Below are 25,394 nucleotides of genomic sequence, written 5' to 3'. Positions count from 1 at the left end.
ACATGTTCAAGTGTATTGTGTGTAATTAAGCACACTTACTGTAAGTATAGGCTGCAATATTTACCGATGTTCTCTTCTGTATGTCTCTTTGTATAAGAGCTTCTGCTAAGTGATTGCGATGTAATGGATTTGTTTATCAGCACTTACTTCCTCTGTTTACCGTAAGTAGTCCAGGATGAGGGCACTTTAATGTGTGGGTAAATATCTGCCAGTGACTTTGTAGGAAACTGTTCATTGCGCCAATGGCCTTGTTTTGCAATGATAACAGCCATGGCCTTTCATGGTGGCATAGGTAATTTGGTTACACTCGTTTAAATTTGCTTATGCCCATTTCTACTTCATCCGTTGATGGTTAGTGATAGACAGAAAACCCCTAAGTGATTAGCAGTTTCTGAAGGGAAATGGTCATTGCAGATTGTGTAGATTATTTTCCTTTACTGTCGGAAGGATGCCTCTTGCTATCGCAAGAGACTGATGTTAATAATGACATTCTTAATAGATGTTGGTGACATTTTTAATAGATGTTGGTGACATTTTTAATAGATGTTGGCGGCAAATTTCTGTTATTTTCTACCCATTGGGCTTGAGCACCCATACATGTTTTTCTTCCAACACAGATGTGCAGGGTAAATTATTCATTGCATTTTTCCAAAAGTATTTTCATATTTTTTCATAATTTTCATATATTCCAGTTGTGTTTCTCTGTCTCTCTGTCTCTCTCTCTATATCACCTTCATAAACGGAGTGTCCCTCTGCCTCCATTTCAGTCCAGTGCTGTACAGTGTGGCCTTTTGTTTCTGGAGAGTGACTAGACTCATTAATGACGATTTTCCCCCTTCCTCTGGTGTTATTTTAAATTCTTTTGATGCTCTGCAGTCATTAAAAATCACTGGCGAGAGCAGGCACCACTGAGCCTCTGGGGGTTACCGTGGGAGACGAAGGCACGGCAACGCCTCGTTTTATAATGCTGTTTTCAAAACGAGAGGGCGATTTGATAAGGAAGCGATAAGTGGAATGAATGGCTTCTTTATCAAATGGCCTAACACTGATTTGGTGAAATTAATTCTGTTTAATGTGCATGTAGAGAGAACTGAACAACATAGTGATATTTATTTCTGAATGGATTGGAAAGCGATTGTTTCCTGCAGATGATAACCCTATTTGTTTCACATAACTGTATATTGTACTTCTCTGTTCATCGCTTTGGTTCTCTGAGCATTGTGTACACTGGATGGAAGGTGAATTGACTCGAATGGAGAAGTCTTGAATGCATTCCAGTTGTTCCCACTGAACACCAACTCCATTGCACATTCTTGCAGTATCCCAGATAGAGCTACTAGAATACTGGAGAGTATTATTTTTTATCTGTAAAGACAGTGCTCCCCTTTCACTGTCTCATTTTCTGATCTCAATTATTCCTGGAATGTTTTTCACAGTGGGGAAAAACGCATATAAACACGTGCATGTGCACACACACGCACACGCACACACACACACACACACACACACACAGCAGTCTATATTTGCAGGTATCCCCTAGCTACCCAGAGCAGTGCAAAAACCTAAAGTTTTAAGAAGTATTTTAGCTGTATGTCAAGATTTCAAATCTTATTTCCATTACTCTTTTTGTTGAATGAAGTGAGCATTTTGCTCATTTCATGATTTGGCAATGAGGTAAGACAATTTCATGAGCAAATATTTTTTCCAAAAGGATTCTGCATCTCATTTCAAGACTAAAATGCTTAAGACTGACTTTATTTGCACTAAGACCAGTTCATCAGCTATGCTTGGCAGCAGATAGACTTAAGATCCACAATGAAGATTTGTCAGTCCATTCATCCAGTCAGGGCTTGCTCCTGTTGGAAAAAAGAAATTAATTTCCAGAGAATTGGAAGAGTAGAGTGTTGAATCGCACGCGCTCACAGACACTGTATTAACACGCACACTCACATGACTATGGAGGCATTCATGGAGCAGAATACTGTTGTGATTGATTTGTTGATTATACTGTAGATTATTTGAATTCTGTGTGGCCTTGTGTGACAAACCCTCATCCTCATGCTGTTACCAGGACTGCAGTGCCAGAGTGGTTCTTTAGGTTATAGATTCTCTGGTGTGGTCATGACTTTGCTCTGCTGTGGCAGTAAGTATGGCGTGATCATTAGCCTGGCAGATCTTACTCCAGCCTTGTTATGACAACGGCAGTCCTTCGCATACTCTTGTCTCCTGATCAGGATGGACGTATCCTGTTGGGAACAGCTCAGTAAACAGAGAAGTTTGCTCACCGTTCCTGCTCTGCCAAAAACGCCACGCACGCTCCCCTCTGCCTGCTCTATTAAAATACTCCTTAAAAATACTCCTCCAAACCTCCTCTTCCTGCTCTGACAAACATGTGCCCTCCATCTTCATGCTCTACTCAAACCCATAAAAATACTTGTCGAAGCCACCTTTGAGGTGGGAAAGGATTGTTGTGATTGGACCTTGGCTCTAGTTCGGTGTCTGTTCTTCGCGAGGCCTGTGAAAACATGTGTCCTGGATGCAGAGAGAAGGCTCCAGAGGTGTTCGTCACCAGAGAGCATTCTGGTCAGCACAGGCTCATGTGCGTACATGGCCAGGGCCTGTTATCTAGAAGCATGTGCTCGCTGGGCAGCATGGTCACTGGCTGCTGCAGCACCATTCCGGACCCTTCCGTGGAGTGAATAAGAGCAGCCCCTCTTGTTTGGACCTGTGCCCAGAGCCCCATTTGCCCTCTGTACCAAGTTCCTACTACGGCACTGTAAGTATCGTGTAGATGGCTCTGTTTTCAAAGAGAACACGTGTTCCCCTCTGGGTATTAAACAGACAAAAATTATCTGATTTTATACATGTTTTCTGTTCACAGTATGTGTATGTATGTTTTGTTGCTTTAAGAGTTATTTGGAACAGCCAGTGATTGAGCAGTTCTTTGCTATCCTCTTTGGACAGAAATCGGAGATAAGTAATGAAAAACAAGGGTGTAGTATTGGCTTGGTTGGATGGTTATCTGTGAAATATGTGCTGCATGTTTGAGCATAGTCCCTGGATACTGAGTTCAACTTCTTGCTAAGCGTCTCTGGGGTAGAATGAAACCCACAATCCCCACGCCCCTGGTCATACGTCCAGCTCATTGCCTGCAGTGGCCCCACCCTTATCTCCCCACTCTAGATAACACACTGGGGGAATTTCCACTGCCTTTAGACTACACAACATCACCCTGGTCTGTCTCTCTCTCACTTCTGCTAAAGTTCAGTTGAGGGACGGAAATGGCACGTATTGTATAAATTGCAGCTTGACCTGTAACAGACAGGAAGTGATGCAAATATCTCTGCCCCTTACTAGCCCCCCTCCCTGCGTTTATTATTTTCTGTTTTTCTCTGTTCCGCTCTCTACCCCCCGCCTCCTTCCTCTTGCATCCATACACACACACACACACACACACACGCGCACACACACACGCACAGGGGCACATCTTTCATTGTTGTAATTGTATTTCTCATGTTGAAAGTAGGGTGTTTTGGTAACCACAGATATTTGTCAAGAGTGGCCTTTTCTATTGGCATGTCTCTATGTGGTATGGGAGATGGAGAGCAGTTGGCTGGTTTCACAACTGCTTTGGCAGCTGTGAAATCTGCATGGGGGATCTTGAGTTCTTTTTTTCCTGGCATTTGCCCTTTCTGTCTGTACCGATGCCACGTTGATCTTACTTTTGAATCAGGTCGTTGCTGGTTGACCTTGTTTTTTTTTCTTTCGCTTATCAGGGGATTTCTTTTGTAATACACAAAATGAGAGCTCTAAACACCATGATTTTTAAAGAGGGTCTCTGGTGCATCCCACATACAGCCATGTGTCTACTGTAAGAATAAATGTTTTATATGGATAGAAAGCTTGTTCCTCATCATGAAGGTGTGCTGATGTTTGACTGTGACAGCAGTGAAATCTCACCTAGCTGTCGTGTCAAATGAGAATCTGCGTCTACATCACACTCATTTCGATAAATTAAGTTTTATTTGGCTCGATGTGAATTAATTTATTATGTAGTGGTGGCTCCAAGACAATGCCGTCGTGGCTGTTAAATCTGCTTTGTGAAACAAACCTCCTTATGTGTGTGTGTGCGCGGTGGAAGTGTCTGCTCTTATGACAATTGAAGATACTGAAGAATATTCAAATTATATAAAATAAAAAATCAAGATATTGCAACACCTCATAATATTTGGGCAAATACACAAGGTATTGCTGCTTTCTGATATTGCACTAATCCTTTAAAAAAATTGCACTTATTTACTTTTACGAAAGAGTGAAAAATATATGGAATTGCTGTACATTTTATTTCTATAGTGATGATTATTGAATCTGTTCTCACAATATAAATCAGCCTTGTAAAATCTCTCCGTATAGTGAACCAACAAAACGGACAAAAGGACTAGTTCTCATTTTAATTATGTGCCTATTGCCAAAAATGCAATTCTGACAGTGACCCTGCTAGTTTGTAAATGCATGGCTTATAGAAATTGACCAAAATTGTGTCAGGTTTCACAAGGAGTTCTACCAATAACCAGTTGCCACTTCTCAGTGATGTTCTGTCAAGAGAGCTACCATGACGACAAGATGAGCTCCTTAGCAGAAAAACGCCTTGGTCAGGATCTTATTGAGCTTTGGCCCTATTCTCTCCCCAGTACTCCCGTTTATACCGTCAGAATCAGCAGCCGTATGATCAGACCGCTGACTGGGTCATTTGTAGAAGTGAGGGGATTTTGTCTTGTAGAGTTACATTCTCTTAGCATGATAGCTACAAACAAATAACAAGCCTGTTAATTCTTAGAGTGCTAATTATAGCCCTATCCCTCGGAGGAGAGACTTGCTGGTGGTCCCCCTCCTTTCCAAACTTGTGTGTTCTGTCAGCCCTGGCTCCGGCAGTAACTGTACATGGAGCTTAATGACTACACTGTATTGAGTTCCAGGCATCGGAGGACTTCTCTTTGACTTGCGACTCCCCTCCACCCTCCACCCTCATGTAAGGTTGACTGCAAAATAGGATGTGACATTGAGGTTTTGGTGGCTTGTGGGGTCTCCCTGTTTTAGGGAAGTCCCAGTGCTGTGATTGGTCTCACTTCTGTCTGAGCTGAAAGCAGTTCCCTGGTACCTGCGCATTTTTCACTCATATCTGTGATGGTTCCTGTTCCCATCCTCGCCCTGCTAACAATGGGCTTGACTGATAGTCCTTCAGTAGCCTTTGTGCTGCCTATAATTACATAGCATCTAGACTAGTGACTAAGGTTGGTTACATGCTACATACTTATACACCCCGGAAGGTTGGTATTTCAAACCCCAGAAGGTTGGTGTTTCAAACCAAGTGTCACCATAGTAAGATCCATGCAGCTGTTGGGCCCTTGATAAAATAACTTTTATTATTGTTGTTGTTGTTGTTGGTGTTGTTGTTGATTATTATTATTATTATTATTATTATTATTATCATTCCGTGTCTTTATCCTGACTCTCATAAGCAGTGTCCCCCTGACCCAAGGCTGCTGTGTGCATTACAGGGGTGCCTTCTCGGAGGTAGTTCTGGCCGAGGAGAAGAGGACTCAGAGGCTGGTGGCCATCAAGTGCATCCCCAAGAAAGCTTTAGAGGGGAAGGAGAACAGCATCGAGAACGAGATCGCTGTCCTGCACAAGTGAGTGTGACTGCTCTCGCACACAATCGCACACCCATGAACATCCTCACTCTGCCCCCCCCATTCTCTTGCTCTGTCTCACTCTCATGCTCTCAATTTCAATCACTCACTACCTGCTCACTCTTTCATTCTGTCTCCCTCTCCCACACTGCACACACATACAGTCGATGCACACACCATATAAGCGGATGAGTATCTTCCATCTTGCTTCCTCCTTCTGCACATGGAAGAGTTTGGTGATCTAAAGAAAAAATAATAACTGCAATTATAGTAATGATAGGGTCTTTATCTTTTGTTAAAATCTCTGGAATTATGTACCGGAAATGTCAGAACTAAAGGAGCCATTTCTATTTTTAGTGTCCCTGTTGCCAGGGTTACGGCAGACAGCGAGGCCGAGCCTACAGCAGTGTGCTGAAGGAGCAGGGAGACACGGTTAGCTACCTTTTCAGGCTCCCAGGTTCAGCACGCACGCATGACCCAAATGCCTTTACCCTCTGCCCCAAACTGCCGGCTGCTCAGGGTGCCATTGCTTTTGCCTTCTCGCCGGCCCTGGAAGTTCCTGCACTATGATGAAATTATTAACCTATTGCAAATGCAGTTTCTCTAAAAGAGGAACCCCACTTTGCTCTCTATAAATACCCTCGTAACGCAGAGGAAATGAGAGGGGGTTGGTAAGGAGAGGAGCAGAAGATGGTTAATTAGATTTCCTTCGCTTTTTAGGCTTAATTAATGTACGCAGCAGCTGCTGAAGTGCATCATACACTCTGGAATGGCCTCCTGGAAGATTTGTGCCTAGTCACCCTGGTTACATCTGACTGGAAGTGCCAAATGCGAAGATTGTTGGTACTTTCACTTTGTGAAAAGAGGCCAAAATGTGGTTTGGGGCTGCATTTCTGTGTGTGTGTGCCTGTGTGTGAGTGTGAGTGTGAGCCTTTCCTGTGCAGAGCCAATGGCCAGCGTCGTCTGGAGCTTTTAATTTGCCACTGCTCATTATGCATGTCAAACAAATGCATTTTAGCACAGGCGTAATTCAATTAAGAAGCTTTTAATTTCTTCTAACAAAATCTATCAATTCTACTGAAAATGACAGGGCTTCTGTCGGTAATAACCTAATGCATTTTTATCCCCCAAGAGAACTGTGAGGCATTGACACACCTCTCTCCTCTGTGAGAATACCTTTTATTTCGGTGTGATGACACCATTCCCTCCTTCTCGCTCTCTCTGCTCTTTCCTCCCTCTTTCTCGCTTTGTCTGTCTGTTTTCTTTCCCTTTCTTACTTTTATCTACGTCTTCTTCCTCGCCCTTTTCTCTCCTGCTCTCTCTATCTCCCTGTCTCTGTGAGAATATCCCCTATCTTTGATGAAAGTGGCTGACCCATCAAAACGGGGCGTTACAGGCTCCCTGCCTGGCTGCTCAGCCCTGGATGGATAGTGCGGTATTTGATTAAAGTGGAGTAAGAGCTGTTGTGTTCACCAGGGCTCTCCTGTCTGTTACTCATGTACTGCTTGCGTACCTATGGGGCATCCCAGAGAGCTGTTACTGCAGCCCTTGCAGTGAGAAGAAGTTCCTGCTCCAGGTGTGAAATCCTCCACTCACCTGCGTCTGCTTCTCCTCACTACATTTCTGCCTTTTAGGATGGGCTTAAAGTGGCAGTGTTATTCTTACTGATGTTACATATTCCACATTTCCCATTTATAATCTGCTGTCCTCTAATCGTGGATAACAAAAACATAATCCTTGAATTATGTTTTTGCAATCCGGGCGCTCTGCATAGCTCTGATCAGCGGTTGATTATAATTGAATACGGATAACCACTCATGTGACTCATGTAATTTAAAAATCAATTGAGAGGTTTTTAACCCTTTTTTTCTCCCCCATTGCCTAATTTGGAATCACCAGCTGTGCCTCTGGAGTTGTTTCTAAGGTACCCACACACCAGGAGCACTGCTAGTGAACTTCCCATTTACAGTACCTTGCTGTGAGCCAGTGGGCATTTTCTGTCTACAGTTCACCCAGAGCTGTGTGTCATTCACAACAGTGTCCGATTCAGGAACATGAGGTAACATGAGACTAAGCGTTGTTGAAGCATGGTCATTTACACGGCACTAATGTCCTCTCCCCAAGGGATGTGTATAGGCTGTCACAGGGACTCAATTTACCCAGTGTTCTACAGAATATGTTAAGGTCCAGTGCCTAGCCACTGTTTCCCCCACCCTCCCAGAATTTAAACCAATAACCTTTTGGTTGTGCAATACATTACATTACATTAATGGCATTTGGCAGACGCTCTTATCCAGAGCAACGTACAGTTGATTAGACTAAGTGCAGATCTTACTGTGGCTACACCGGGGATCGAACTACCGACCTTGTGTGTGCCAGTCATTTACCTTAACCACTGCGCTACAGGCCGCCCCTGGTTGTAGCTTAAGCTCCAGCTTTAAAAAGGTTTTTATTTGGAGATTGTGAAAGTTATCTTGTCAGGACTTTGTGTATCTCAGGTGGGGTCCACATACTGCTTTTGATTTTGGGCGTGTACATTTAGGCGAGGTGATGCGACCACTTAAAGCTGGTTCTCCACCTGGTGTGAGTGGCTGTCTTGGGAATGGTAATGCTGACATCTGGTGGTGGGTGGGTGTGGTACAATGGGATTCACTGCCACTCAATGGTAAAACCATGTGTCACGCAAAAAACCAATGAATACTCTAAATGGGCTGCTCTCAGCAGCTTGAAAAAGTATTTCAGAGTGGCCTGTAGCAAATTTATTTCATGAGAAAATGAATTTTCATAGGAATGTGGGAACCATTAACCTTTCCCCAGCTACAGAGAAATTGCGTCATTGATTGCATTTCCTGAGAGAGGCTTTGGGGGCCCTGCCTGCTTTGCAAATTGCTTCGAGGTCTCAAAATAAGCAGCTCTCAGTGTGCTTTACTGCCTGGTGCTTTAACATCACGCAGGAATGGCCAGCAGACGCCTCTCCGCCCCTATTAGCTGCGCCCTGCAGTTATTAGTGGTACCCTGTTTGGAGCACGGAGGTTGGAACAGGATGACGATGAGCCGATTGAGCTGGAGGGCGGTGGTACTTTTGTGTGGTGTCTTCCTGTGATAATGTTATCAGGTAATCTCTGCCCTTAGTCACAGTCAGACCACAGGAGTTTCACACCACGTCTCGCACTCTTTCAGTTCGGCCGTGAGTCACGCAGCTGCCTGGCCTTGTGTGGCATTGTGTGTGCCTCAGTCACTCCAGCGGTGAACAGCACTGATCGTGGTGGTGGGGAGGGGGTGTATTCAGTGACGCGCGGAGAAGCGTGTCCGCAGAGCCCCTTTCAGTCGACGGCCGGGCGGGTGTGTGTGCGTGTGCGTGCGTTTCCGTGGGACGAATAGAGACGCCTCCGGAAGCCGTGAGTCAGACGCCTGGCTCACAAGTGCATCGGAATCTTACGTCCCACCAATCACGGCTCACCGTGTTATCTAACTCGCTCCAAACCTCCTGCGGCACAAAATGCCACAACGGTGTGATGGTCCGGATATTGTATTGTTCCTTGAAAATAAATTGAGCTTAGGATGTCAGGTTATGTATTATGTGCTCATAAAAATAGTCTTCGTAAATGAACAGTAATGGGTAAATTCACAGTAATGGGCAAAATAAACAGTCCAAGGAAAGAAGAATGTAGAATAATTTGATCCTTCAAGGTGTGATAACTTTGCTGCCTCCCTAAGGTGGAGTTCAGCAATAAGGCACTCTCTCGGTCTACCCATAAAAATGCTCTATTGGGTTCAGTTATGACTCATAACTTGTGACTCATAAAAGCGCTGGCGTGCCCCAGGGCGACTGCACTTTCTCTTTCACGTTGTGTAAAGTCGTCAAAGACACTTCAGCTGTAGCTTCACAGTGACCGGTATCGGGGACCGGCCGAGGTGGCAGTTTGTGAATCCTCCTTCACAGCTCTCTGAAAACCCAGTCTCCCTCCATACAGGAGAAACGCATCTCTTCTGTCCCAGCTGAGGCCCGTTCCTAGTCCAGTGACAGAACATCAGTGCGACCAATGGCTGCACTTGGTTTATACTCTAGATTACGGAACAACCACTTATTGTCCTTAGCAAAAACTATAAGCACAGTAAAAAGTATTTCTATGTGGGGCGGCAATAGGACGTCCGTGAACGTTCTGTGATCTCAGTCAGGCAACACTGTAAACTGGCCTTAAGTGAGCCAGAATCAGGGGATTGTTAAAGCTGGGCCAACAACATTTGTTATCAGCCATCGCTTTTCACCTGTAGCCATATGAGATTCACCTGTGAAAGAGGACACTCCTATTACTTGGTAGAGTGACTGTACCCACTCATCCGATTCTGTTATCTCTCTCTTTCTCTTCCAGAATAAAGCATGGCAACATTGTTTCCCTGGAGGACATTTTTGAGAGCAAATCCCACCTCTACCTCATCATGCAGCTGTGAGTTTTGCCCCTCTCTTCTCTGTCTCTCTCAGACTCTGCATTCATACCAACACAGCCTGTCAGCTTGGGTATATGGAAAACTGGGTGTCTCATCTCAGTAGTCAAACCTCACTACATGCATACATATAGCCTATGCCTTGGTGTAGAGCTCTAAGGCTGTAATTTTTATAGAGGGTTGAATATTAAATTGTTTTATGGATATGACTTTTTTTTTTCTGGCTCAGCATTAGGCTATAAGATATGGATGTAATACAATGTAGAGTCTGACTACAAAGGTTGTGGAGAATTTATTCAGGTGTTTGCAATGTTGAGCAACAGGTAAGGTCTGATTTATGTCATTGTGAAATGGCCTTGGACACATTCGGGTGCCATAAAGTGGCACAGCCAGATTGTATCATTCTCATGCTTAAATGGAGGTGATGGGTTAGGCCCCGTACGGAGGCCTCTGAGTTGCAGAGATGCATTGAGTAAAGTGGCTTTAAGTACATAAATTCTGAGGGAGAGAAATGCAGCGCATTCACAGATGGCTGTTCTTCTGGAGCTGGCTGAGAACAGATGGCCGTCCCCACACTGCACTTCAGAGAAAGAGCCTGGGCCCAATATTTTTAGCCACAAGTGCTGAGAAGATGTTAAGAATGACTCGGTTTTTGCGTAATTACATAAAAGCAGCGCTCCCTGTCTCTGCCGTTGTCAAATAACTTCAGTCCAACTGCCACATCCGTGTTCCAGTGTTCTTGTATAGTATCTGTAGGAATCTCATTGCTGTCAAACCTGAATCTGTGGTTTGTAGAAACGGTGAGAAAATTGCTGTAATGCTCAAGTTATTTGTGTTATCGTAGACATTTTGTAGCTCTAGTTTCTGTAACTGGTGCTGGGAGGTCTTAAAAAAAGTAGCAATTTGAGGACAGATGTATTGGATTGAATGTGCTACTTAATAATTAAAGTAAGAAACCTTAGAAAGTAACCGTTCACAGCAGTTTAGAGTGGTATTGACCAGACAACTAATCCTGCTTTGAACAAACCGTGTCAGCCTGAAGAGCTGAAGGTCTTAGACTAAACTGAGATGGTGTGTGTTCCCATCACAAAGAATGCTCGGTGCGTAGGGTGGCGGGGGGAGACGTCCGATGAGGTCTGGCAGTAAGGCTGTGTGCGTATGGGGAAAGTGTGTCCATTAGTCCTGCACACTTCAGCATCTCTTGCTCTTAGTTAGACCTTTTCTTAAGTCTGTTAGTGTTCAGAGTGAAAAGTACTTTAGTCAGAGCGTCATCAGTTTAGTTTCCATCATTTCATACTGCATTATTCAGTACTCTTCTCTCACATGCATCCCCTCTCCTTTTCTCCTGTGAAGCACTGCATCTCAGCTAGCCAGAGTATGCCCTTAGTTACAGGTTGAGCTTTTGACATATAAACCGTATCCTTTCTTATCTGCTCATTTATGCAAACCCAAGGTGTCTGCTTATATCCACCAGTCCTGACCTATAAAGATGAGCCATGTACATTTAAAACATGTGTAGGCTACCTTTTAACATGAATTGTTAAAATTTGAAAAAATGTTTCCTTTCACTTTGTGTGAAATCGGAGATTTATGTCATGTTAGGAGAAGCTTTAGGTAATTTATCCGCTATCATACGTACACATATCAGGTGAGTTGGGGCTAGTCTGGAGATATGTCTTGTTCATGGTACTGATGGCCTGCGTGTGCCTGCTGCTCTGTAGGGATGAGCTAATCCCACAGTGATCCAAACAGCCGTCAGGGGCTTAAGCCTAACCTGTGGGCCCATTGAGTCCGCCCATGCAGGCTGTCAGCCATTGTTGGTTAATGACAAAGCCCAGTCATGTGAAAGCAATAAAATGGCCGGCACTCAATATCAGAATCACACATTAGAATAAATTGTCATTTGAAAATTGTACTTGTGAAATGTCCTTTTCTTCAATAATTTTACCTTTAGTGGCCAGAAAGTTACCTAAATGAGTTTGAACAAAAAAAAATAATAAATCGATGGCGTTTTATTCAGCTGTCAAGAATGAGTCAGAGAATATTGCATTTGTAAGTGTTGGAACCCTGTCTGTCACTCCCACACTGTTTCTTTCTTTCTCTCTTTCACTCGTTCCTCCGTGCAGGAGTGGGTAGGGGGTTGTTGTTGATGCCCACAGTGCATTAGCATGACGATGCATCTGAACCCGCTGCTATCTGAGCTGAGCTGAACACACAGGCCTACCATTAGTCATAGTGTAGGCAGGTTACTGGATGTTGGTCATAGCATATCCTCTACCCCTGGGCACAGTGTTAAATGGATCAAACTGTCATAGCTTTCAGGGACAATCCACTGACAGTCATGCACTCCACATCTACGCACTTCAATACACATCAGTATTGAAGGAGTGAAGGCCTATAGCAGATACTGTAGGCATGGTTACGCTCCCAGCGATAGCTCTTTAGCCCAGACATGAGTCACGAACCATGGCAGTGACAGGATTTCAGAAAGGGCAGAGAGAGAGACCATGCTACCAGCAGACTCTCTCCAGAGAGGTAGAGGTGATTAAATGTGCTTTACAGACTCTCCCCAGAGAAGTAGAGGTGCTTAAATGTGGTTTACAGACTCTCTCCAGAGAGGTAGAGGTGATTAAATGTGATTTACAGACTCCCTCCAGAGAGGTAGAGGTGATTAAATGTTGTTTACAGACTCCCTCCAGAGAGGTAGAGGTAATTAAATGTGGTTTGCAGACTCTCCCCAGAGAGGTAGAGGTGCTTAAATGTGGTTTACACACTCTCTCCAGAGAGGTAGGGGTGCTTAAATGTGATTTACCGACTCTCTGTGGAGGAATATACATGTTTGGACATGATTTGCAGAAGCGCTTTGATGTATAGCTGTTTGAAGATGGTGAGTTATAGGTGATTGAATCTGATATATACTCTCTAGGGAAATATACATGCTCTCAGAAGATACATAGTTGTCTGAAGATTATTTATAGACTCTCTCCAGGGAGTTATATTTGTTAATGATTTACAATACAGACTCTCCAGAGAGGTGGTCTGTCAACATGATTTACAGACTCTCTCCAGAAGGTCTATGTATTTGAACTTGCGGTCTTTCTTCTCCTTCAGTGTGTCTGGCGGGGAGCTCTTTGACAGAATCGTGGAGAAGGGCTTCTACACGGAGAAGGATGCCAGTAAACTCATTCAACAGATCCTGGATGCTGTGAAGTACCTCCATGATATGGGCATTGTGCACAGAGACCTGAAGGTGAGGTGGGGGGAGGAGGGGAGAGCAGATTGAGGGTCGTGGACAATCAGAGGGGGGTGCGGAGGCAGTCTTGTTGTCAGGGGAAGGGTAAAACTGCAGTGGTGGTAATTTTGAGGGAGATGGAGTCGTTTGACTCAAGGGGTTAAGAACGGTTGAGATTGTGAACCATTAAGCCTCTAAATGTCTGAAGCTAATTGGAATACGCCTTCTAACTGAGAGAAGTTGTCTAGCTGTTCAGTCTGTGTTTAAAACAATACCGTTCAGCTATTTTACTCAGGTTTTGTGAATTTTTAACTATTATCCATGACAGACGTGTGCAGTCTTAACAATGCTGTGATCTGGCACCATTAGATATTACATTACGCTCTTATCCTGAGCGACATACAGTTGTTTAGACTGAGCAGGAGACAATCCTACTCTGGAGCAATGCAGGGTTAAGGGCCTTGCTCAAGGGCCCAACGGCTGTGCGGATCTTATTGTGGCTCGACCGGGGATCAAACCACCGACCCTGTGGGTCCCGGTCATCTTTGTGGTGCATGTGAGGCCATGCTGACCGGAGTCTGAGCACCTGATAACATGCATGTCTGCATTGCAGTTATTCTCATTGACTTTTTTTAGCTTGGTTTTCTCCTGCACATGGATTCCCAGCAACTCTGAAAGCTGGACTGTTTCTATCAAGCGCTTTTCTTGATATAATGTATATTGTACGAAGCAGGTCGAAATGGCGTTTATCACTTTAAATCCGTAATTGGCTCATTTGTTTACAGGAAGTGAGGTAAAGCATATGTAGATTGATCCTTATATGGAGAGATGATTAAGTCCTCCATAGAGTTTGTGAGAAGAGTCTCCCTCATCTGAGGTGGAATGCAGACTCGGGTAGTGACGCTGGTTTCCATAGCACCGTGTTCTTCCTACAATGCAGGCCGATGATTGTAACTGCCGGTTCAGCCTCAATACTGTTGGACCTGGAACGGTTCCTGTTGATGCGTTGTATGAATATTCACAGTTGTGTGTGGTTTTCTGTAGTCACCCTGGTCGTGTGCTTTCCTTGCAGCCAGAGAATCTGCTGTACTACAGCATGGACGAAGACTCCAAGATCATGATCAGCGACTTTGGGCTGTCCAAGATCGAGGGGTCCGGCAGTGTGATGTCCACAGCCTGTGGGACCCCTGGATACGTGGGTACGGAGCAAGGGATGTGCATATTAAGCTGTTAATTAAGTGCGCCTTACTCTTACAACAGCCATGGTGATTTTGGTTTGAAACTAATACAGTGTAGACCAAAATATATTTTCAGTAATTAATCCACAGTGCTTAAAATGCTTGTTAAAATACCATCAATTGTATATCAGTGCTAAATGTTTCCATTTAACTAAAGTTACACCATTTATAGAAGAGTAATACTGTATGCTACACAGCTGTGTGTGTGTTTTAATAGGTCTTGTGTCTCTTCCAGTACCATAAAGTCATAATAAGCTGTTATTATTTGAGCAGGGGCAGATTTACGCTGTTTTTCTGCTCCGCGCTCTGATGTGAAGGAGAATTGGAGAAATGAAAACAGTGTTAATGGTTGTGTTTGGCAGCTCCGGAGGTCTTGGCTCAGAAGCCGTACAGCAAGGCGGTGGACTGCTGGTCCATAGGAGTCATCGCGTACATTCTGTGAGTCTGGAGCAGCATGTGCTGGGTTCACAGCACCGTCTGTCTGCTCTCTCTCTGTTTTTGTCTCTCTCTCTCTCTCACTCAGACTGTAAAACTCACTCTCTTTCTTGTTTTCCTTCTCGCAGTTTCTCCCTTCCTCCTGCTCTCTTTCCCACGCACTCTAATGCTGTTGCTTACACCTCACGCTCCAGTTTCATTTTCATTGTCATCGCTTATGATCCATGGTGGCATATCCCATCTTTAACGGGCCTTTCATGGTGACTGTCACTGCCTGTGTAGGTTTGGGTGCTAGTCTCCATTCTGTGCGTCTGACCCACCACCCCTTGGATTACGTGGTAACTTAAGGGGTATCTTTTCAGGGATAATGGGTGTAGTCCAAAGCATGACTTTCAGCCCCTCTTTCAAGCCCACTTTATGGTTGCTATAAGTTAGTTCTGGAGCCCCCCTCCAGATTGTTTGTGGTGTATACTGTGAGAATTTTTTTTTGTCTTTGTCCCAAACATTATGGAGCTCACTGTAGTTGTTGCCAGTGACTCCTGATGACCTCTCTCTCTCTCTCTCTCTCTCTCTCTCTCTCTCTCTCTCTCTCTCTCCCTTCCTCTCTCTCTCTCTCTCTCTCTCGACTATTTTTTTTCCACACAGTTTATGTGGGTATCCTCCATTTTATGATGAAAATGATGCCAAGCTCTTTGAGCAAATCTTAAAGGCAGAGTATGAGTTTGACTCTCCATACTGGGACGATATCTCAGATTCAGGTACGATGCTTTTGTGTTTTCCCAGTGTGTTGTCATGACCACACAGACCTTCTTGGTGTGCTGCAGTTGAAAGACCAACACAGTGTTTTCACCGTCTGTATTTATTTAAATCTGACCAAATTATTTTTTTCGTACAAAAATATCATCTGTTGCCGCACAGCCCGGAAGCCCTGCCAAACTGTTGAGTGTGTCTGTCAGATTAAGATGCAGCATTGCTGTCTGTAAACATAAGCAGAGCCCAGGGAAGGTGCTAAACAGAATGCTGGAGCAGTGTAAAATGGAGGCAGAGGGGTTAGCTCTGAAGCTCTGGCCCCGGCCTACGGCCTGTGAGTGCTCTGGCTGCCAGTTCTGACATTTGGATGGATGCTTGTTACAAATTTAAATCTAACTTGACGCTTCGAAATGCAGGGTACATATTTGTAAATCATCTCGGTGGGAGCTGAAAGGTTTACATTTGTGAATTGTGACCAGTTACTCTTGTCTGCAGCCAAAGACTTCATTGTTCATCTCATGGAGAAAGACCCCAGGAAGCGGTATACATGTGACCAGTCACTGCTGCACCCCTGGTATGCCTTGTTATTAAAACACTATTTCATATGCTCGCTTAGATCATAGGGGTCTAGCCCTGCTCCTAAAGCGTTCTAATCCAGTTTGGATGTATATATACTGGTGTGTATATCACTTGTTCCTGGAGGAATGGGGCCACCTGTTAAACACTGAGAATTAATGCTTTGCTGAGTAGAACTTGGTTTTCATTAGCATCACAATGTGCCTCAGGCGTTGAACATAAAATGCTTTCTGACCGTATGTCAGTTATTTTGCAGACAGAACTACTGAGGATTATTCAATCATATAATGTATTATGACAAAAAACCTTCATCTGAAAGTTATGCTGCAGGAAGTTGTTGTAGTTAGTGGATGATTATAATCAAATACAATAGAAATGAATGGCTGAAAAGATCATCTGGAAGAATACAGCAGCACTTGATCTTCACACGGAAGCCGACATGTCTCGCAGGCAGCTGTGTAAAGGTGTAGCAGTGTGCATACAGGTGTCCAGCCTTATCTGAATGCTTCCTCCTCCCCTTCCCTACAGGATTGCCGGGGACACTGCCCTGGACAAGAACATCCATGAATCCGTCAGCGCTCAGATAAAGAAGAACTTCGCCAAGAGCAAATGGAAGGTAAGCAGCGCTCTCTGACAGAACAAACACCCTCTGTGCTTCAGCACGTGAGCACTGGGACTCAACAAGGAAGCAGAGTGTGTGGGTAGTCCTGCTGTTTACCTGCCTGCAGTTATGAGTGCAGTAAAGGTATGTGTGTCCTATTTCAGAAGCTAGCTAGTTTAGCAGAACAGGACAAACATTGTAGCATAGAAACCACCTGGCACTGTGTGAGCAGGAATTTTCTTGTAAATTATTGTAGTTGTGAAATTGTTAATGAAAACTCTTAATCAAATTGTGTCTATAATATCTATAGTATTGTATTTGGTAACCATTTTAAAAAAGCAATAACTCACTCCAGGCCTTGGTATATTGTGATTTTATCACAGCTAAGGGGGAACAACACCCCTTAGCTGTGATAAAATCACAATAGTCCACTGTCTGTCATGAGTTACTGCTTCATTATTACATATAATATGTGTGAAAAAGTATTATGAGTAATAGAATCATAATTATGAACGCATTTCTGTCAAATAGAGATTAACAGCCAAAGGAGGGCGATAGCAAGCAAGCGGCAGGAGGCTGTCTGTTCTGCCGTGTGTATGGGAAGTGTGTGTAAATGACCGTGTCCTGTGGCTATACAGCAAGCCTTCAATGCCACGGCGGTGGTCAGACACATGAGGAGGCTCCAGCTAGGCACCAGCCAGGAGGGCCCCAGCCAGATCACGCCCACCAGCCCCTGCCATGGAAACCTGCTCCTGCCTGAGGAAGAGGAAGATGAAGAGACCTGTGAGTGTCCCTGACTGCGCCCCACCCAGTACATCAAAACTGCATGTGAAGTGTTAGCCCCAGTGCCATAGTCTGACTTATTTCCATGTTTTTATTGGACACTGGTAAACATGTTTTCTTTTGACCTGGTCTGCTTTTCTGTTGTGTCATGTCTCCTCAGCCTCAGACCGTGTTGGGGACTGTGCCAAAACCGACTGTGGGAGCCCTGAACATGATGGCGTCCAGAACTGCACTTTCCACAGCAACCCAGCCAGCCGGGTCTGAGCAGAACCGCGTCGCCATGGCAGCCCTGTTTTACTGCAGCCCAGAACCCCAGTCTGGCCAGGAATACTGAGATATTCCAGCTGCCCCCACCAGGGTGCGCTGCTGTGTAAAATATCCAGGGTGGGGAGGGACTCTGTGCCAGTGGAGGGAGTCGCTAGGAGAACGTTGATACGGGGGGGGGGGGGGGGAAGAGGAACTTTCTACCTCCTTGGTGTATCATGGGTAATTCTGTTGGAGTTGGAGCTCAAACAATGTTTTTCATTTTTAAATGTAGATCTGTTTTGTTTTCATCTAATTATGTAGGGGTTTTTATTATTACTTTATTTTTTTTCCAAACAAAAACAAAGACCCTGGAGATGATGAGCTGGCAAACATGGTTCCTGTATCTCTTCCCTGAAGCATTTCCATTACAGTTATTTAGCTGACGCTTTTTTCCAAAGCGACTTTATTAGATTAAGCAGTGGCCAATCCCCGCTGGAGCAATGTGGGGTTAAGGGCCTTGCTCAAGGGCTCAACAGCTGCACAGATCTTATTGAGGCTACACTGGTGCTTAAACCACCAACCTTCTAGGTCCCAGTCCAGCACCCTAGCCACTAGGCTATAGGCTGCCCCAAAATAACATTACAGAGGAGTCCTCTCCTGCAGTAAGCAGTTCAGTCCCCTCACAAGTGTCCGTAAACATCCTCGATGCAGGTGAGTAAGAACACTCCTGTAGGAAAATCTAAAACCGTTCTTCTGTCCTGTGTTTTTAATTGGGTGCAGCAGGCAGACTGAAAGGTTCACTGAATGTAGTGTTGGATGTGTCGTTGCATCTCCATGGGCTTGTGGGTCAGCTATTTCCAGCTCTGATTAGATATTAATGACGTCATGCTGTCTTAGCAAGGCACAGATGAAAGGCGGGTATGACACATTGCTCAGTGCCTTCAGGGTTGCTGTATCAAGTGGTTGTGTTCTGGTATTTTTCCTCTTCTTTTCAAATCAAGATGAGCATTCTCTCTGCCTGTATATATAACCTATACTCGTTGGGCTTTTTAAAGAATCACCCTGACTATCAGTTTTTTGTAATATTTCCATGTGGCAAGAGACAAATAAATGCAAAGCATAATTTTATCCTCCTCAGTACCATAAACATTTCAGCTATTACCCTCCCTGTAAGTAATATGACACTTTTCAATGTAGCCCTTTGAAGCCTATAAACCATCGCAGCCTAACTATCAGTCCCTCCATCACCCAAACACGAGCATGTCATTGTCATCTAGTCTGTTTGTTTGAAGTGACCGCTTCCTACTCATTATTCTGTCATGGCGGTGTGAAATCATTCCAGATTGCATAAATCAACGCCTTTAAGATGACAGTCGATCACCGGAGTCGAGGACAGAGAGAGAAACTTGCCTTTGTGTCATTGCCAGCCCCTTTTCTTTTCTTTTTTTTTTTTGTCACTTTGGCACTTTCCTGAATCTCCGGGTTGGTGTTTAATAATGCGTGTGTCTTCATGGAAGCATCTGAATATGATTCATCCTGTTTGCCACATACTGGTAACACATGCTGTTCCATATGATTCTGATGGTACTGAATATTTTCCTGGTGACAGGGTGTCACCGAAATTTTAATTAATGGGTGATGGAGAAAGTGCTTGACGTGCTTATTGCACCCCTCTTGTACAGGAGGTGGAAGGTTGGCACGTTTATTGAAGTTACTGCATGACATAAGCCTTTGGAACTTCAGGTTAAGAATACTGTTCATATTTATTATTGGGGTGGACCCTACAGTAATATATTGTCATTGTTATTTCTTTATTTCCTCTGCATAATTGCAGCTGTACAGATGTTGCTTGAATTAAAGAATGTAACAGAATAATTTTTATGTCCTATCGTCTCCTCTCATCCTTTCATTTGATTCACGTTCCTGACTTCCTCACACCTTCATTTTTGTCTCCCAATGCAATAGGCCACATTTATAAATACAGCCTTTTAACCAGAATGGGCAAGCTCTAAGGTGAGCTGAGCCTCTGTCTTGTCAGCCACTCAGCATTCAGGTAGGGTCCTGCACAATTCACCAGTGGTACACATGACACACGTGCTAGGTCCTTTATTTTGAGTGTCCTGCTCTCTTGATAAATCGTGTTAAGGGTTTTGAAATGGTACAATCACCAAAGCTACTTATTGACCACACCTTTAGATTGGCCTCTTCCTCTGGAGAGATGTGTCATCAGAGTGGCCAGCCCAACACCTCAAAATGCAGAACTGTCCAAATTCATGGTTTGGACTCTTTATTCTGTGTCAGTCCAGAAAAGGGTTCCAGTTATGAGCATCTGCATGTATCCACAAGACTGTCATAATGTAGCGAAGGTTTCGATTTTATCCCTGTTTATTGTGTAACATAAAAACCAGATGGTCTTTCTGTGGTGGTGTGTCACCTGACTGTAGGGTGGGGGGACTCCACTGCCACGTAGTCTAAAAGAGGGGCTGCTTTGTTTCATATAATACCCACTATGAACTGAAATAAAAAAACAATATATGTGACTCTGAGGTGCAGTTATCCTGGTTTCTACTACATATAAATTGAATATATATTCAATATATATATATATACAGTACACTTATAATTATACCCGGTTGTCAGAAATCTAGTCAAGTGAGGAATCTTCATGCTAGAAGCTTATTCTTAGATTTTTCTTCTTATTTACAGGCCAATTCAATGGTGTGTTTAGTGCACTGTTTTAGTGTGATGCTGTTCATTGTAGTTGATGTGTATTAGTATCATTTGGTTGTGAGAAGTGCAGTGATTTTCCCGAGCCTTTTGGAATCACCCCAGCCATACCCATAGCTGCGGTACCTGTACACTGAGGAGAGTACAGAGAATGTGCCCGTCGGTACTCCGTGCATGTAGAAGGTGATTCTAGCCTACTGTGACTAGGTGCTGGTTGTAGGCTACTATGTCTAGGTGCTGGTTGTAGACTACTGTGTCTAGGTGCTAGTCCTAGCCTAGTGTGTCTTGGTGCTGGTCCTAACTTAGTGTTCTCCCGAAGATCCATCTCTAGAGCACCGCATGCTGTGTGAGAGAAAAAGGACATGATATCACAGCTGTGACTCCACTGTGCAGCCATGGCTTGGCCAAAGCATTTAAAGACTTTCCGCTCATGTGCAAAGGGAAAGGAAGGGCCCAGCTGGTTTCTCTGTAGCTGTCACTGGGGAGAAGTGTATTGCAGTGATGTGCTATCTTCGATATCTTATTTGATAAAATGTACAGCAATGGGTTGTGCTGTTAATCACTGAAAATGGCCCCACCTATCCCTTGCTCCTCTCCCCACAGGTTTGTTACAGTACATGTAATATGGAAGTGAAGAGCTGAAACCATTTACTGGCTGTAGTTTGAACAGGCCTATCTGTTTACTATTAGTGGTGACAAGGAATGTCCCCATTTGAAGGCTAAAGTATGTGGTTGTTTGGATATGAGTACCAATGTAGGCTTTGAGAAATGAGAACATACACATGGGTACACAAGTGTGTTTGTACACTTGGAGGTTGTCCTAGGATTACAAAGGATCTTGGTGTATAATTTCTCTGAAGGGCTGGTGGTCTGCTGTCTTAAGTGTTTTAAAATGAAAATGATTTTCCATCTGGCCTTCTCCCAATTCAGATATTTTTTTATTTGGTTAGAACATGGCAAATTCAGTTTATCATTTCTCTGTTTTTTTGAGTGAGTTTTACTCAGATGTGGTCTGTATGTTATAAATGCGCACACGCACACACACACACACACCATCCTCTTTTGTAGAAGCTGTTCTGAGCTACAAATGTATGGATGCAATGCATCATGGGTTATTGAGTATTATTATTGAGCATTAAAGCCAACAATTTGTAATTTTGATAATGTGTTAATGGCCACTAAAATAAAACTTTCTTGTCTATGCATTGTGCCTTTTGTTGTCTTTTCAAGAAACATAAGTCACAAGCTATGGGAAGAGGCCATTCCTGCTCTTGTTTTCAGATGAGGAGATTTGACAGCATTGTTTTTCCACTGTGTTTTGGCTGTTCACATTTTTTGATTCCTCTACAAAGGAATCTATTTTCTAGTCCAGCTCCTGGCAAGTGAGCTCCCAGGTGCCACTACCTCCTGTCATAGGCCTGGGTGCCACGTGCCGTTCTTGGGGCAGAGGCTGGTTCTGCACCGTTGTTGGTCTACTTGTTGACTTGGAGAAAGCTGAAACATTATTTATGCTACGTGGGGAATGGCTACATGTCGAACTGGAGGCGAGGGTGGAGTGGTGTGTGTAGCAGTGGGTCCTGACGCCCTTGTTTTGATAAATCTCTAATGAGAAGAAAATAGGGCTGTGGTTCAGCATGAAGTTAGGAGAGAGTGTGTGTCCAAAGAGAGGCAGAAAGCCAATACTTAAAGGACACAGGAAAGCCAGTGAAGCCACAAGAAGCCTTCTCCCACCCATCAGACCACAGGAGGTATTACTTTCCCCGATGAGAGAACCAGCCACAAAATCATAGAGCTCTCTGTCCACTCCACCTTCACCAGTGAACCCACACAGCCACGGAGGAATTTCCTAGCCCCTCCTCCTGCGTCCTTACCCTCATGTGACCACATGTGTCCTTCTCTCTTTGCTGTGGTGGGAATATGAAGGCAGGAACGGCAGAAGAGCTACCCATTCCAGAAGCAGTCTCTTCCCATTGGGCAGGATGCAGTGGTCTTGCTAACAGATTTTCTTACTTCCAGGACTGCCACTCCCAGTTCACTCTATTTTTAAACCAGTATGGAGAGGGCTATCAGGGTAACGCAGGTAGCAGTGGATGTTGTACTCCTCTTTTCACCTCCTGGATATTTTTTGGAAAGCTTTGAGAAAGGGTTTCTTGAAGATATGATAAAGATAGACAATTTTATGCATAAGACACTAGAATTTGTAGGTTTGTCAATATTTCATATTTAACCAAGATTTCACAGGCACAATAAATGTATACATTGTTAATGGGCAGATTCATAAAGTTGCCCATTAGTCTGTCCTTACACTAAATTTATGTCAGTACTGCAAGGATAAAAGAGAATTGCCTTCAGACAGCATCTAACCAAAGTGTCAGACCATTACATTTGTCAAAAGCATGCAGTCTTGTGAAAGGGGTAGACTGAGTGTGGCAATTTAGTGATTTATGTGCACCACTGGCATTGGATATATTAAAGATATAGTGCATGGTACTGGTCTGGTCTTTTTCTTAAACTGCCATTTACAGTGTTTAAACTGTTCTGCTGTGTAAAAGCTAACATTGTTTTGCAGGTAATATATATATGTATATTTTTTTAATTGCATTATATGACCTGTTTGCTACATGACCTTAGCTAGAACATTTACATTGTTATGCGCTGTCCTTTTACACACCTGCTTATAACCTGTAACAATTCAGGGTACTTTAGTGCAGCGCTTCCCTTAGAATTGAAGAACGCACTTGCAACGTCACTAAGGATTATTCTGGCAAAAGCCATTGAGCAGGTATGTATAGGGCTAACCAATTATGTATGTGGTGTTCTGGGTGAGCCCAACTTTAGTATATTCCTTATTTTGAATAGGGGATACCTGTGTGGAAAGGAAACATGCCCTAAATCCAACTGATTCAATGCAGGCCTAAAGCTTACTCAATGCATGCCTTCAGTTTGGGCATGGAGAAGTGGTATTATTGAAAAACACTGTGCCATCAGCAGAATCAAACTGTGAGGAAAAACAGCTTATTCATGAACAGATGAACTGAGCAAACATGGATCTGTGCAACATGTGATATTCTTGTTAAAGATCCAACCGATTCTGATTCATCTGTTGTTGTTTTTAGTTCATGCTGTTGCTCCATTCCCACTAAAACATGCTCATGAATATAATAGTTTTGAATCACATTTTCCTCTTAAAAGCACATATACAATGATCTTAATTTCTTTTTAAATCGTGTATGATGGAAAAAATAAATATGGTGTTCCATACTTGTCATACTCGATCATTAACTGGTTAATTATATTGATTAAACATTCAAAGAAAGTCTGACTTGAGTTTTCTCAGGTCACCGGGGTCAGAAATCCGAATGACTGGCTGTCCTGTCCAGCCCAAACAGGGGCAGGGGGGCCACATTCCCACCTGCCTGTGAAACTCTTCCTGCAGAGGGAATGTTGGCTGTCACCTGATGGCACAGCCTGTGACCTTTCCCTCCTCTGTCACTCTGTGTTGCGCTGAGGGTGGTGCAGAAAGATTGAATGCCTCAGAATGTCATTTGGCTTCTGGGGGAAAAAAAGTCTTCCTTGTGCTGTGTACTGATATATTTGATCTTGAGCTAGGAGTACAGAGGCGGGGTCACCCTTGGCCGTAAGACAAGATTGTTTTCATCAATGGTAGTGAGAGAGAAGAACAATAATAATAAAAAATATTTTTAAAATAGAACATGAAATGAATTCTGAAAACGGGAATAAAATTAGTAGAGGTAGAATGGCTTTGGAGGTGTAAGGTAATAGCCAGAAGTGATCTAAAAATGAATCTCCTTTGGTTTAAAAACTCCAGTAAAGTAAATCATCGTTCTAACTCAAATTCACCAAGCTTTATAGTCTATCAATTTCCTGACTATAATGGTCCATATAGTCAATAGTGAATCTATGCATCTGCATACCTTTGATATAAATGAAATACAGAAAAGCCCACTGTTTAATCCAGGTTGTGGTGCGCTAATGTAACTGTGGCTATGCATATGTTATCTCAATGAGAGCGTCTCTTGGTTTGGTCCGCGGTGGGGAGGGGGGGGAGCCCCCTCGTGACCCTGCAGCTGTCGTCAGGAGCCTATCGTCTCCATGTTACTCAGCAGCTCAGGGGCAATGGGGGCACGTTGTGTCTGTCAGAGCCTCTGCTGGGGCGAGCGCTTGACCTGGCCTGCCTGGCCGATGCGCAGATGTTTGTCCTGAGTTCACATTACTCGGCGGATGGTGGGAAACAAAGGTGCGGGGTCATCAGCCAGTCGTCACTGATTCAAGACAAGAAACAAATGGCGGTATTCTCAACCGGCTACAGGTGGAGGAGTGGTGGGGCACTGCATTAAGTTACATTCGCGGGCCCCTAACTTTAGATGAAAGTGAGGGGGGGGGGGGAGGGGGCAGAATCCAAATTCAGACAGGGGGTTGGGGGGAGCATCCCAGTTTGATTTTTACCCAGCTAACCCAGTAATTAATTTTGTCACTCAAATTGCTAAAAATAGGCGGCACGGATGGTGCAGTGGGTAGCACTGCCGCCTCACAGCAAAGAGGTCCTGGGTTCGAATCCCCGTCGGCCGGGGCCTCTCTGTGCGGAGTTTGCATGTTCTCCCCGTGTCTGCGTGGGTTTCCTCCGGGTACTCCGGTTTCCTCCCACAGTC

At 44.0% G+C, this 25,394-nt stretch overlaps 1 protein-coding gene across 1 annotated transcript in view; it reads left to right on the top strand.

Moving 5' to 3' along the window:
* The window catches only part of camk1b (calcium/calmodulin-dependent protein kinase Ib), a 39,646-nt gene extending 21,455 nt beyond the window's left edge, over window positions 1-18,191 (top strand). Inside the window, exons 3-12 of the mRNA XM_061219252.1 lie at window positions 5,559-5,690; window positions 10,064-10,138; window positions 13,248-13,386; window positions 14,441-14,567; window positions 14,969-15,044; window positions 15,687-15,799; window positions 16,287-16,365; window positions 16,896-16,983; window positions 17,607-17,751; window positions 17,912-18,191. Of these exons, the coding sequence (XP_061075236.1) occupies window positions 5,559-5,690; window positions 10,064-10,138; window positions 13,248-13,386; window positions 14,441-14,567; window positions 14,969-15,044; window positions 15,687-15,799; window positions 16,287-16,365; window positions 16,896-16,983; window positions 17,607-17,751; window positions 17,912-18,015 (1,078 nt within the window). The 3' untranslated portion in view covers window positions 18,016-18,191. The remainder of the gene's footprint in view (window positions 1-5,558; window positions 5,691-10,063; window positions 10,139-13,247; window positions 13,387-14,440; window positions 14,568-14,968; window positions 15,045-15,686; window positions 15,800-16,286; window positions 16,366-16,895; window positions 16,984-17,606; window positions 17,752-17,911) is intronic.
* Window positions 18,192-25,394: the final 7,203 nt, after the last annotated feature.

Source organism: Conger conger, chromosome 14 (genome assembly GCF_963514075.1).
Source record: "Conger conger chromosome 14, fConCon1.1, whole genome shotgun sequence".
In the NCBI taxonomy this organism is placed as follows: Eukaryota; Metazoa; Chordata; class Actinopteri; order Anguilliformes; family Congridae; genus Conger; species Conger conger.
Note: the sequence above shows the minus strand (reverse complement) of the source record. Positions and strands in the feature narration are given on the sequence as shown.